Source organism: Myxocyprinus asiaticus, chromosome 48, assembly GCF_019703515.2.
Source record: "Myxocyprinus asiaticus isolate MX2 ecotype Aquarium Trade chromosome 48, UBuf_Myxa_2, whole genome shotgun sequence".
NCBI lineage: Eukaryota > Metazoa > Chordata > Actinopteri > Cypriniformes > Catostomidae > Myxocyprinus > Myxocyprinus asiaticus.
The window spans coordinates 12,000,465-12,015,426 of record NC_059391.1 but is presented as its reverse complement, the minus strand read 5'-3'; the positions used below and the strand labels follow the sequence as shown (position 1 = coordinate 12,015,426).

At 39.4% G+C, this 14,962-nt stretch overlaps 1 protein-coding gene across 2 annotated transcripts; it reads left to right on the top strand.

Moving 5' to 3' along the window:
* Nucleotides 1-732: 732 nt before the first annotated feature.
* LOC127437433 (ras-related protein Rab-8B-like) lies at nt 733-14,953 on the top strand. 2 transcript variants are annotated; one of them, XR_007896555.1, is made up of 7 exons: nt 733-913; nt 8,144-8,204; nt 11,778-11,838; nt 11,968-12,045; nt 12,184-12,273; nt 12,406-14,400; nt 14,500-14,529. XR_007896555.1 is itself a non-coding variant. In XM_051692351.1 (7 exons), exons 1-7 carry the CDS (start codon nt 790-792, stop codon nt 14,590-14,592), a joined length of 624 nt encoding a protein of 207 aa, XP_051548311.1. In that variant the 5' UTR covers nt 733-789; the 3' UTR covers nt 14,593-14,953. The 2 variants fall into 2 exon arrangements, 1 of the variants encoding a protein (XP_051548311.1); XM_051692351.1 differs by having other exon boundaries at nt 14,284-14,400; nt 14,500-14,953.
* The last annotated feature ends 9 nt before the right edge of the window (nt 14,954-14,962 follow it).

The window sequence follows — 14,962 nt, the reverse complement described above, 5'->3', positions numbered from 1 at the left end:
ATTTAACCTCAACTGGCAGTAACAGTGACCTACTCCCCCTAGTGGTTAATTCAGTGGCTGCACCGCTACAGTCATTATTTGTTTATTTATTAAGTATTCTTATATTAGTAACTTTATTTAATGTATGTGCTAAATTTATGTGCATTATTAACTTGTTTATCTTATGTATTATTGTGGCTTTTTTTTTTTTTTTTTGCTGTATATCCCCTGTACTGTTTCTAAATTTAAAAAGCATTGCAAAATGTTATTAAATAGGTAATATATATATATATATATATATATATATATATATATATATATATATATGCGCGTGTGTGTGTGTTTGACAAAGACACAAATATTGGCAGGTCTACGGACAACAGCTTTAAGACAGTTTATTGTAATCTAACTTATTCCTGTGAGGGCTCTTATGGAAAAGAGAAGCAAAATCTATTTAAAAAAACGGTTAATAGTGCAGTATAGAAAACTGTCATATTATAAGCATGTTCTCCATTTAAAACATTGTTTATGTAATATTTCCACGCCTTGCTTTTCACAACTGAGTGTCGAATACCATTTATTAGTAGGCTTCATATGATGGGTGACATAATGTAAATGTATATATTTGATTTTGGTGTTACTGTGTGCCAGCGTCCTCCTAGAAACTACATTGACCAATCACGCAGGTGGCATGGCACTGACATCACTAAAGAGGCCCCGCCTCCTCTCCGGACTGTATGATTTTCTGTCAATGCCATGAACAAGGGAAACGGTGCACTGTCAGTCAGAAAGGGAATACCGGCTTGGTAAATGGCGAAAACCTACGATTATCTGTTCAAACTCTTGCTCATAGGCGACAGCGGAGTGGGAAAGACATGTCTCCTGTTCAGATTCAGCGAAGACGCGTTCAACACCACCTTCATCTCAACAATCGGTCAGTTCACCGGTAATATGGGTATAGTGATAGTGTCCCGTTATATGCGAGGAAGGACAATAGTGTCCTAGTGATCAGTCAGTTGAAACTGTAATAATTACGTTACTTTTTTCTTTTGCTTAGATAAAGTAGTTTAGGAAGCAACTGTTTTATTTTTATTTTTATAATCAATCATGTGGTTATGTGAAATATTAAAACATCTGGATGTATTTGGTAATGCAGGCCTTTGAGTAAATACTATTCAACTTCAAAATGTAAACATAAACATATAGACAGATAAACATAGATAGATATATATAACGTACAGGCTATATAATGTATGTATATACAATGGATATAGATATACTATAGAAACAAGGCTGTTGGCTCTCTTAAGCTGTGAGAGTCATATCTGCACAGTAATGGCCTTTTATAAGTTCAAGGAGTCCACACAAGAGAAATGTAAACATTTGAATGGGCTATATATGCATTCTGTGTTCTCATTCAGTGTCCTATCATGCTAATGGCCCCGAGTCAAGCTTATTGAAGTATTCGTGTTTGAAAAGATGTTAGATGTTAGAAAAGCATTCTTACTATTTCTCACAGGTTTAAAGCATATCCCAAACCCCAAACCTAACCATGATTTTGATAGGAAAATTACCTTTGTGTACCACTCACAGAAAAATGAAAAGTAAACATTGGGGTTTGGAACAAGACGGGGGAAGCGTATTTCAGGATATTGACATACATTACATCAGTCATTTGTTTTGCATTAATACATATGAAATGAGTAACCAATTTTTTTCAAGGATGCTTCTTTTCTCATAATAAATTGTTGGATAGGTGGCTAGCTAAAATTTGATCCCTGTATCGTATCGATTTGAAATTCTTTGTGTTGGTCTCTGTGGGAATAAAAATCATACCTTTTTGTACAAGTCAAGTCGATATCTTACGATTTTGCCATCTCCTATGAATTATTATGAGTTGTCATGAGACTATGTTGGATTCTTTTAAGTACAACAGCTAGAGACAGAATTACAGAAGAATAGCATATTTACAGAATAATACGAACACAATAATACAAATAGGTCTATGTGTGTGAGTGTATGTATGCGAACTTTGCAGGGGTTTATCTTGAGTCTTGCTTCACAGAGTGTTTAGTCAGTTTTTCCATCTGATTAAAATGCCACTGCCCCCTGCCTTTATTTGCAATGTAGTGGGGTTTCTAAAGGCCGAAACATAGTACTTCATGCAAGTACGTGAATGCAGACGTGAGCGCTTGGCCAACGCGTGGCCTATACGTGGTCCCGTTGTACATACTTTACGTGCGCTCTTGCGTTGCTCTGATGGTTACAAACCTCACACCACAAGGGGGCGATAGAGTTTTTTTTAGGCGCCGACAATTTGACTCTGTGGTCCGCTGTTTTATGAAGTCAAAAAGCCATCCCAACATGTCCAAAATGACTGGATATCCATAGCTAGTTGCGGCATCTCCGCTACGGACGCCTTTCCATATCTTCCAGGCTCGGACAAATCTGTCCTGTAGTTGTTTCCATTTTCTCTTTACAAAGTCGTTATCAGAATTTAGGGAAGCTGCAATTTCTTGCCAAGCATTTTCAATCGCTGTTTTATTTGAATGGAGAGGGGACGAGGGGTCGTAAATATGTTAGTATAATCTAACTTGTTCGGCAAGACTCTCCTCAAATTGCTGCTCCGTCATGATAGATGTTGACTGAAAACTGAAAATCCGCTCTAGCGCCCCTTGCAGCAACACAGAGAATGCAGCACGTACTTGCGTTGGGTTATGAATTGAGCGCTGACACATTTCACAATGCAATGACGTGTGGAATCGAGCTTGCGTAGCAAGGTGCGTCTGCGTTCGCGTACTTGCGTGAAGTATGTTTGGGCCTTAAGCCTTGACTTGCTTTCAGAGTTTAGCTGTGTTTGAAATCCCCCTGGCGGCACACTCTCTCAATTAAAACTGTCAAAAATCATCACTTCATCACAATCCCTTTGCATAAACAACATTACAATGGTGATATCAGGACGGAGTGCTTGTGGAAGTACAATTTCTTTGTGATCATAAAGGGAGCGGTGTAGGGTCAGAAATGCAGTCTCATAGTTGTAGACTTGACCATGAACAGAGGGCCTGTTTGAAACTGTGTCATGGTCTCGTGACATTCTCTCAGCCGATCTCAGTATTCTTCCGCCAATGCATTTGACCAGCATTTGTGTTCTTGTGCCAGGACGTCCGTGACCCCAGTAGTGACCACTGTACATACTTCCTCATACTTCTCTGAGTTTCTCTTAGGGTTGTGATATTACTTAAAGGGACAGTTCGCCCAAAATGAAAATTCTTTCATTGTTTGCTTACCATCCTGTTCTTTCCATGTAGCTTGTGTTTTTGATTCAAGCCAATTAGGAGTGATGTCTTGGGGTGGGTGTGAGAAGAAGGTTTGCTAGGGGTCATCTGTGTGGCCAGTGTTCTCTGAGCCTGTCCTGACACTAATGCAGGTTGTTGACCTGAACCTGTCCCAAGAGTCTGATGTGTTAGTCATGCTGCTGTTGGTCATTAAAGGGGTACCATTTCCTGTGGTGTCATCTGCACTGTATGGTCACTTCTTGTATGGAAGTCAGCTTTTATCAAAGCTTATTACAGGGACAATCCCACTGGAGGGACATGAGGTTAAGTGTCTTGCTCAAGGGCATGATGAATCAACCCTTGTACAGTTTGTGAAAGTGCATATATGAATAATTACAGCATCACATGTCTGTTCACAGGGTTTGGAGTTGGGATGTCAATCTTTTAATCAATATTTGCAGAGAAAGGCCCCAAATATAAATAATTCAATATATAATGATTAAATTATTATAAATAAAATAAATATAAAAAATATCACAATTCAGATGATTAAAATACATTACATTATTGTGGCAGACAAGCACAAAGTTGATTTGGCAATATAAAAAGTGGCTTTAGAAGGCAATATTTTGTTTATTTCCATATCATTGAACATAAACCTATTATTGGCCTACAGTCCACAGAAATCTATTTTGCAATTGAATTCGTCCAAGGTAGACTTATTATACAAGGCAGGGGTGTCAAACTCAATTTCAGCCTGGGCTACATTAGCGTTATGTGTGCCCTCAAGGGCCGGTTGTAATGTGGCACTGGCACATGGTAAATGTTTGAAAGGTTTGTGATGTGTGGATTGAAAAGCCTTCTAATTTATGTCTGCATGACACAGTGTTTTCTCCTGTTTTCTTTGTCAGTGCTGTTTAGAATGTCGGGGCTGTTTTAAATTTTAAACTAGTTTAATCAATTAGACATTTGGGGGCATGATTGATTGAGTATTTATTTTTTTTACACGTTATTTTTAAATATAATTTATTGCACTGATTTAATGCGTTAAATCGACAGCCTTAGTTTGGAGAGCCACAGCTTTTATCCCCATGTAAGGCAACTTACCTTACTGCTCTCTCATAAGTGTTATTAAATCTTAAAGGTACACTTAAAGGCATTTATTTATTTATTTTTAGGCTGGGACTGGTCATCTTGAATTTATACTGAGGCTTAGCAGAGTGGTTGCAGAATTACACACAGGCAAAAGTTTTCAGTAACAAATAGACTTATAGAAATGCCTTATTCATAGTCAGCCATGATTAGTTTAGTGCTCGGTGCTGCCGAGATACAGTGAGTACTAGTATTCGGCTGGTCATGTGATCTCAACATCACAACCCCAGTGATGTGACCCACTTCATGTAGAATTTAACCGTTTCTCTCAGGCTACTTGGGCTGAAAGGTTTAGCCGACGTTATCAACAATTGTCGATAAAAAAATTTCTTTGTCGAACAGTCGTTTGATCTCATTTAACATAACATGAGATTATATGAAACTCTAATGATGACGCGAGAGGAGCAGGAAGAAAACACAGCTCACATTCCAGATGGTCTCCAAACTGTTTAACTTGATGTAGATCGCGAAATGTTTGGGAATTATACAAAAAGAAAAAAAAAAGTAAATACAGAAGCACTCTCATTGTGGAACAAACGGAGTCGGAGCTGCAACTCTGCTGAAGCAAAACTTGTGTGTCGAGCGTCTTTAAAGGAAACACACTGGCGTTACATCTTTAATGCAGTTAGATTGAATGTGTTTAGCTTTATTCAAGTTAAAATAATACGGAAGCAGATCATGTAAATAACTACAAACTCCGAAACTGGCATTTCTCTGTGCGGTCAGCGCCTCTTTTATGAGTTGCGCGATGTGTCTCGATCTAAGGGGGAGAGATTGAAACTGCACCCGTCTGATGCACACTCTGTCGCGGGGACACTCATCCCTCGAGCGGGCACACTTGCTGCAGCTAGATTATAACGCGATGGCTCACGCCATATTGAATCATAATATATATGTCACTGTGCATTTCTTATCGTGAAGAAAATTTGCAAAACGCATCTTTATCAGTAAGAGAGAGTTTGTTTTTTTGTGAGTTAAAGATGGATTGAAGTGAACAGAAAGGTGAGAGAGGGTAGTCTTCACCCCATTATACACTGCAACAAAATACGTTTTTGATTTGTTTTTGTTTTTGTTTGGCTTGTTTTCCTATATAAATATCTAAAACTTCTTTAAAACAATGTACATTTTCTTTAGCAGCTATACTGCAGAAGAAGATTTTTTTATCTGAGAATGATGAATATAATATTAAAAATACAAATATTTTAAAATATCTAAAAATCCTTTAAAAAATGATGCATTCACCTGAGAAGCAGCATATAAGATATTTAGACTTTTTTAGAGAATAGATCTTGAAAATAAGTATATTTTGTCTTTACTGCACTTGCAGAAGTATAACCAAGTGAAAAAATACACATACAAAATACAAATATATTTAAGATACATTCTCCCAAAGCAAGTCTGAATATCTTATATGTTGCTTTTAAAGTAAATGTATCTTGTTTTAAGGATTTTTAGACAATTTTAAATGGAAAACAAGACAAAAACACTTGATAACAATTGGATTTTTTTTTGCAGTAATTGTTTTATTGAATTAAACGTAATAAAAATTTTTTTTCCTTTAGTTCAGAGAATGTCATTTAGAGGTATTTTCTAAAAGATGATTTTGTCCTCTTTATTGTTAGTAAGCACATTTAATACAACCTTTTATGTCGGGGCAAAAGCCGAATAATCGGTTAAGAGCTAATGATTAATCGTTGCAGTAATCGCAGAATAGTCGAATAATCATTCTAATAATCTTTAGATTAGTCGATTATCAAAATAATCCTTAGTTGCAACCCTTTATGACTAGAGTCCTCATCTCATGCAAGTGTAGAAGATTTTAAACTATAAAACAGATAATATCTGATAATTAATTTAACATTAATCGACTAAAAAAAATTAGTCGATTAATGTTGAACATGAAATTTAGGTTTAAATGTAACTGTAATTGAAATCCTAAATATAATAAGAAAAAAATGATATTTTATAAGAACCGCAACTGTACAGAGTCCCTTATATTTATAGAAAAAGACATTACAGTAACGTGTTTTATGTTCCAAACTGTTGAGAAACAGTTTTTCTAAAACTATATTCAGTTGATATTGTTACATTTATATTTTAAAAATTTTTTTGAACACAATATATAAAGTCCTTCATATTTTTTTAAAATAAAGAAATGGAAATTTTAGCCGACTATTCAATTAACTTAAGAAATACTTAAGTTTAATCAATTATCAAAATGATTGTTAGTAGCAGCACAATTTAATGCGTAAATCTTTTTTTTTTAAGGGACAAATTACAGAGTGCACCATAAATTAAATATTGTGTTATATCACTATTCAGCCTAGAATACCAATAGTTTTTGTCCGATTCATTTCTTTTCAAACATAACTTCATGGAATGAAGAAACTGAGCAAAATTCGGACAGACAGGACAGCTAACAGGGCAGCAGGAAATCACCTATCTCTCAACACCATACATAGCCTTGAGATGTCAGATATACAGAAAACAATCTATAATCTTAAGTCTCTATGTTGCGCAGTAAACGTTTGTGTAAAAGCAGTCTCAGAAAACGGTTACCTTATACCAAAATGGAAATGATGAATTTTTCAATAACCAGGCCAAAAAAAAAAAAAAAAAAAAATGTCAAAAGGAGCAGTTTAACACCAGGAACTGATAATGGCTCATTATACTCGATCACTACACAGCAACATTGCTGGTGTCGTTGATTCCATGAGTTTACAGGCAATCATCCCTTAAAGAACTGATGACACTGTGTAACAAATGTATTTATTTATTTTTTTGTTCCTGGATAGTAAGTGTTATTTCCTAATTGCTTATGCCTCAAAAGTATAGAAAATGGCTATTATTCCCCACAAACTTTGCTTTTGTGACCAGGAGAGTGATATTTTGAAATGTACCTATTTCCAATGAGAAAACGGGTGAATTTGTGTCTTTTCGTTCACATAAAGTCAGAAAAAAACAACATATGAATCCAAATGAACAAGTATTTATACTAAAGTAATATTCAAATCCGTGCTAGTCCATAATGGTAACAAGTACCCGTCTCTTCCCCTGGCTCACCTCAAAGAGGATTACAACAGCATCAAGACCTTGCTGGATGCCTTGAAGTATGATGAGTACGGCTGGGAGGTCATAGGAGACTTCAGAATGGTGGCATTCCTGATGGGTCTCCAAGATGGTTTTACCAAGTTTCCCTGCTATCTTTGCCTTTGGGACAGCAGGGACACCAAGGCGCACTACCACAGGCGGGACTGGCCACAGCGGACTGAGTTCTCTGTGGGAAGGAACAACGTCAAGTGGGAGCCACTGGTGGATCGCCGGAAGGTGCTGATGCCACCACTGCACATCAAATTGGGCCTTATGAATCAGTTTGTCAGAGCTCTAGATAAGGAGTCGGCAGCGTTTAAGTAACTTCAAGACTTCTTCCCTAAGCTCTGTGAGGCAAAGGTCAAAGCCGGTGTCTTCGTCGGACCACAGATAAAGAAGGATTTTGGATTCATATGTTGTTTTTTTTCTGACTTTATGTGAATGAAAAGACACAAATTCGGCCGTTTTCTAATTGGAAATAGGTAAGTTTCAAAATATCACTGTTCTGGTCACAAAAGCAAAGTTTGTGGGTAATAATAGCCATTTTCTATATTTTTGAGTCATAAGCAATTAGGAAATAACACTTACTACCCAGGAACAAAAATTGTGTTACATAGTGTGATGTTTCTGTTTTTCTCTGTTGTCAGGTATTGATTTCAAAATCAGAACTATCGAGCTCAACGGGAAGAAAATCAAGCTGCAGATATGGTAAGCAGTTTCTTTGTCACAATTGCATGTAGTGCTTGTGTTTTTATTATTTTTACTTTACACTTTATTTATGTCACCGTTCACACAAGCTCATACAGGTGCATCTCAATAAATTAGAATGTCGTGGAAAAGTTCATTTATTTCAGTAATTCAACTCAAATTGTGAAACTCGTGTATTAAATAAATTCAATGCACACAGACTGAAGTAGTTTAAGTCTTTGGTTCTTTTAATTGTGATGATTTTGGCTCACATTTAACAAAAACCCACCAATTCACTATCTCAAAAAATTAGAATACATCATAAGACCAATAAAAAAAACATTTTTAGTGAATTGTTGGCCTTCTGGAAAGTATGTTCATTTACTGTATATGTACTCAATACTTGGTAGGGGCTCCTTTTGCTTTGATCACCTCCATGCCACGCCGAATTGAGGCAGTAATTAGTTTGTGGCACTGCTGAGGTGGTATGGAAGCCCAGGTTTCTTTGACAGTGGCCTTCAGCTCATCTGCATTTTTTGGTCTCTTGTTTCTCATTTTCCTCTTGACAATACCCCATAGATTCTCTATAGGGTTCAGGTCTGGTGAGTTTGCTGGCCAGTCAAGCACACCAACACCATGGTCATTTAACCAACTTTTGGTGCTTTTGGCAGTGTGGGCAGGTGCCAAATCCTGCTGGAAAATGAAATCAGCATCTTTAAAAAGCTGGTCAGCAGAAGGAAGCATGAAGTGCTCCAACTTTTATTGGTAAACGGGTGCAGTGACTTTTGTTTTCAAAAAACACAATGGACCAACACCAGCAGATGACATTGCACCCCAAATCATCACAGACTGTGGAAACTTACCACTGGACTTCAAGCAACTTGAGCTATGAGCTTCTCCACCCTTCCTCCAGACTCTAGGACCTTGGTTTCCAAATGAAATACAAAACTTGCTCTCATCTGAAAAGAGGACTTTGGACCACTGGGCAACAGTCCAGTTCTTCTTCTCCTTAGCCCAGGTAAGACGCCTCTGACGTTGTCTGTGGTTCAGGAGTGGCTTAACAAGAGGAATACGACAACTGTAGCCAAATTCCTTGACACGTCTGTGTGTGGTGGCTCTTGATGCCTTGACCCCAGCCTCAGTCCATTCCTTGTGAAGTTCACCCAAATTTTTTAATCAATTTTGCTTGACAATCCTCATAATGCTGCGGTTCTCTCGGTTGGTTGTCCATCTTTTTCTTCCACACTTTTTCCTTCCACTCAACTTTCTGTTAACATGCTTGGATACAGCACTCTGTGAACAGCCAGCTTCTTTGGCAATGAATGTTTGTGGCTTACCCTCCTTGTGAAGGGTGTCAATGATTGTCTTCTGGACAACTGTCAGATCAGTAGTCTTCCCCATGATTGTGTAGCCCAGTGAACCAAATTGAGAGACCATTTTGAAGGCTCAGGAAACCTTTGCAGGTGTTTTGAGTTGATTAGCTGATTGGCATGTCACCATATTCTAATTTTTTGAGATAGTGAATTGGTGGGTTTTTGTTAAATGTGAGCCAAAATCATCACAATTAAAAGAACCAAAGACTTAAACTACTTCAGTCTGTGTGCATTGAATTTATTTAATACACGAGTTTCACAATTTGAGTTGAATTACTGAAATAAATGAACTTTTCCACGACATTCTAATTTATTGAGATGCACCTGTATTAGAGTTATTCACATCCATAGAAAAGTCATACACTAACCCTAAAATATTGCTGCTACTAACAATCATTTTGATAATCGATTAATCTTCGATTATTTCTTAAATTAATCAATTAATCAGCTAAAAATGCCATTTATTTATTAAAAAAAATATGAAGGACTGTATACATTGTGTACACAAAAGGGTTTAAAATATAAATGTTACAATATCAACTGAATTTAGTATAAGATAAACTGTTTGACACCTAACCCTCAACACAGATGACAGAGAGATCTGTTAATTTATCTATTTCAATGCTATGGAGAGAGTTTAGAGGTCTTGATATTTCTAAAGGTCCATATAAGGGGGTTCGGTGGAAAGGAGGAGGCGAGAACCGGCTTGACAACTTAAATAATAATTTAATGAACAACTTAAACAAAAACACACAACCATAAACACACACAGTACAGCTGCCTGTAATTCTCTCTCTCTCTCGAACCGTCGTCCCCGGCCGCCTTTATCCCTCGCGCACCCCATCAGGCTGATTAGGGACCGGGCGTGCTTATTCCAGCCCGGCCCCGCTCTCCTCGGCTCTACACTCCTCCCGGCGTTGCCTCAGGCCGGGGAGCACCCGGCATGACGTACATCCCCCCTTCCTCTCCGGGGGGGGCGTGCCTTGCGCCCCGACTGCCGGCGGGTCATCCCCGCCTTCCTCGACCTGGGAGGAGACAGGAGGGGAAAAACAACAACAAAAAAACAAAATAGGCGAGGGAAAGGCCAACACGGAGCGACAGAGAGAGAGAGAGGAGAGAGAAAAAAAAGAAACTCACTCGCCGGTTCTCTGATGCGCCGTCGCGTGGTCCTCGATCACTCCTCCACCCTCTCAGGCGGACGGCAGCCGCTCCTCCCCGGGCGGACCGGAGTCAGACCTCCGACCCCCAGCGGACAGAACACCCCTCCGCATTCCCGGCGTCCCGTGGGGACACTCCTCCTTCCCTGGCAGCGGCCCTACCACTCCAGGCGATCGGGGAGTTGCTTCCCTCCTCCCCCCGCGGACGGCGGTCTTTTCTCGACCCCTCCATGTTCCCGGGGGACGGCAGGGCACTCCTCCGCCCCCGGCAGCGGCTCCCTCGCTCCAGGCGGTCGGGGAGTCCAGTCCCCACTCGCCTCGCGGACGGCGGCTGTTCCCCGCGTCCGGGTGGTCGGGCTACTCTGTCCCCCGTCGGATGGCAGCGGCGCTCCCCTGGGTGGACGGTAGTGTCGAGGACTCTGCGACGGGAATCCCTCCTCCTTCCCGGGTTTCGGCACCAGTGTAAGGGGGTTCGGTGGAAAGGAGGAGGCGAGAACCGACTTGACTACTTAAATAATAATTTAATGAACAACTTAAACAAAAACACACAACCATAAACACACACAGTACAGCTGCCTGTAATTCTCTCTCTCTCTCAAACCGTCGTCCCCGGCCGCCTTTATCCCTCACGCGCCCCATCAGGCTGATTAGGGACCGGGCGTGCGTCATTCCAGCCCGGCCCCGCCCTCCTCGGCTCTACAGTCCATTATACTTTCATGTTTGTTTGTAAAAGGTAAATGACATCACACATCATGGTCTTCCTGTTAGCAGTTATAATGCTCTCCCAAACTGTCAAGAGCTTATGAGAGTAGTGAAGGATGGGACATGCAGACAGTAGTGTTGTGAAGAGGCTTACATCCGTGCCTCTGCTCTCTATCTGCATGCTCGTCAGGATATTTATATACAAACTTGGGAAAGAGCAGGGAGGGATTCACTGTAAATGTGAAGTGTTTTGGATATGCAGGCCATTTAGGGTGACAAAGGAAGGAAGAAATGAGGTGAGGATGTATATGTGACTGGCCTGTGCTAGGGCAATTTTAATAATCTCTCTGGTTGTTTAACAGGGACACAGCAGGACAGGAAAGATTTCGGACTATCACCACGGCATACTACAGAGGCGCTATGGTAAGATTATGGTATTGACAATCACACTGCTTTCATGGAATAATATAGCTGTGTGTTTTATATGTGCTATTTTCTAACAATAGTATCAGCACATTTGATGTTACATATCTCTACTTACTTTCTTTTCAGGGGATTATGTTAGTATATGACATCTCCAGTGAAAAGTCATTTGAGAATATAAAAAATTGGATCCGCAATATCGAGGAGGTAATTTACTATATTACAGAATTATGTTCAGATATACAGTCTGTATACATAATTATGCTCTGATATGGTGTACATAAATTTTTAGCTTGAACTTTTTTTCCGTGTAGTTTAAAGAACTGCTCTTATTACATGTTTTAGCATGCATCATCTGATGTAGAGAGGATGATCCTTGGAAACAAATGTGACATGAACGACAGGAGACAGGTGTCCAAAGAGAGAGGAGAGAAAGTGAGGCCTTTTACTTCTTATCAGCTTTTTACAATTTTCTCACTATCTTTTTTATTATTTTTTTTAAATGTTTAATTATTTTATCCCCTTTTCTTCCCAATTTTGGAATGCCCAATTCCCACTACTTACTAGGTCCTCGTGGTGGCGTGGTTACTCACCTCAATCCGGGTGGCGGAGGACAAGTCTCAGTTGCCTCCGCTTCTGAGACAGTAAATCCGTGCATCTTATCACATGGCTCGCTGTGCATGACACCGTGGAGACTCACAGCATGTGGAGACTCATGCTACTCTCCGTGATCCACGCACAACTTACCACGCGCCCCATTGAGAGCGAAAACCACTTAATCGCGACCACGAGGAGGTTACCCTATGTGACTGTACCCTCCCTAGCAACGGGGCCAATTTTGATGCATAGGAGACCTGGCTGGAGTCACTCAGCACACCCTAGATTCGAACTCGCGACTCCAGGGGTGGTAGTCAGCGTCAATACTCGCTGCTACCCAGGCCCCCCAATTTTCTTACTCTCAATTAATAACTCTCAGTACAAAATGTTATGTACAATAACCGTATATGGGTCAATAACATGGTGCTCACTTTATTCAAAAGTACATTAAATATGGAATTCACACAAAAAAAACTTGAATACACTTATACTATGATGTGCTTTCAATTTCTGACTTGACAAAGTCATTTTTATATTGCTTCTGGGGGATAAAATATTTTTTTTATTTTTCCCTTTTTTCACCCAATTTGGAATGCCCAATCCCCAGTGTGCTTGTTTAAGTCCTTGTGGCCACATAGTGATTGGCCTCAATCCGGGTGGCAGGGGACGAATCCCAGCTGCCTCTGCGTCTGAGACCGTCAACCCGTGCATCTTATCACATGGCTTGTTGAGCACGTTGCCATGGAGACATGGCGCGTGTGGAGGCTTCACGCTATCCACCGTGGCATCCACACTTAACTCACCACACCACACCACACCACACCCCCCACTGAGAACTAACCACATTATAGTGACCACGAGGAGGTTACCCCATGTGACTCTACCCTCCCTAGCAACTGGGCCAATTTGGTTGCTTAGGAGACCTGGCTGGAGTTGCTTATCACGCCCTGGGATTCGAACTAGCGAACTCCAGGGGTGGTAGCCAGCGTCTTTACTACTGAGCTATCCAGGCCCCCTAAAATCGAATATTTCTAATACCGCTGTGGCCAGACAGTTTGGTGTAACCTTCCAGAGACAGTAAAAAAATAAAATAAAATAAAAAATAAATAAAAGGAAAAAAATTCATTAAAAGCTGAAATTCTTGAGAAAATACATTTTGGCACATGTAGTTTGAAATAATCTTTTGTTATTATTCCTAAAAAAGCAGTGAAACACTAATTATTAAGCTCAGTTGACAGCATTTGTGGCATAATGTTGATTACCACAAAAGTTAATTTTGACTTGTCTTTTCTTTATAAAAAGCATAAATGGGTGGGGTATCCAACATGTAGGTAGCCATTTTGTTGTCATGAAAAAAAACAAACAAAAAAACCCCCAGAGAGGACCCCTTTTGACCCTTATAAATATGTGTGAAGTTTTTTTAATTTTTTTTTTATTATTCGATATTTTGACATTTTTATCAACGGGCACATTTGGTTTAGGTCAAATGGAGGAACCCTGAGAAAACTTTAATACATTTTACTTGATGGCTACACCACTTGATATTTTTAAAGTCATTAAATAGATTTTTTTTGGTTTTCCAAAAATGTATGAAACCAACATTGGACACAAACATTGACATGTTTTAAACTAGGTTTTTTAAAAAGATTTCTCATTGTTGTCATCTCGGACAACCATACTTGTCAAAGACCCATTCAGCACTTAAAATATGTAACATATTAACCTGGATCTTTTTGTGAGATTTTGTAATTTACTACTTTTTGCCTTTATTGAGAATTACATGCTTATGTTTGTTATAAATTATGGTGTAATTGTTTGTGGAAGCTAAATTTTTTTTATTTTACTTAGTTGGCAATAGATTATGGGATAAAATTTCTGGAAACAAGTGCAAAAACCAGTGTAAATGTGGAGGAGGCCTTTTTCACCCTAGCCAGAGACATCATGGCCCGACTCAACAGGAAAATGGTGAGCCACATTACATAGTGTATCATAAAGTGATTTGTGCTTTTTCCTGTGTTATACACTTTGAAAATATTCTCTGACGTCCCTCTCTCTATTCACCAGAATGATGGCGGTCATGCAGATGGTGGGGGGCCAGTGAAGATCTCAGAAAAGCGCTCCAAAAAGCACAGCATTTTCAAATGTTCACTGCTGTAACTCTTCTGCATGAGTGGATACATTTACAGGCTGTGTCTCGGTGGCAGCCACAAATGCTCTTTTGGTATAACATATCACATATCACAAAGAGCTGCAATATCAGGCCCAAGAGCTGACGAATGTTCGTGTTTCCAAGCCCTTAAAGTCAAAATGGAACAGAAGAATGAAGCAGATTTGAAAGATTTGGTTGACTTGAAGAGTAAGAGGTGTTTTGTTTGTTGTGTGGTGATAATCGTGATCATGATTTTGTCAGTTCATGTCAAAACTAAAGATAATGGATCAAAAATGAAGGGTTTTGTTTAAAGGGATAGTTCATCTGAAAATGAAAATCCTGTAATTATTTACTCACCCTCATGTCATTCCAAACCTG

What these genes read in the sequence shown, in the direction of transcription:
- LOC127437433 (XM_051692351.1), top strand. Translation starts at nt 790, where the DNA reads ATGGCGAAAACCTACGATTATCTGTTCAAACTCTTGCTCATAGGCGAC. An exon ending in CACCTTCATCTCAACAATCG is followed by an intron (nt 914 to 8,143) that starts GTCAGTTCACCG and finishes CTCTGTTGTCAG; the next exon opens with GTATTGATTTCAAAATCAGA. An exon ending in CCAAAGAGAGAGGAGAGAAA is followed by an intron (nt 12,274 to 14,283) that starts GTGAGGCCTTTT and finishes TATTTTACTTAG; the next exon opens with TTGGCAATAGATTATGGGAT.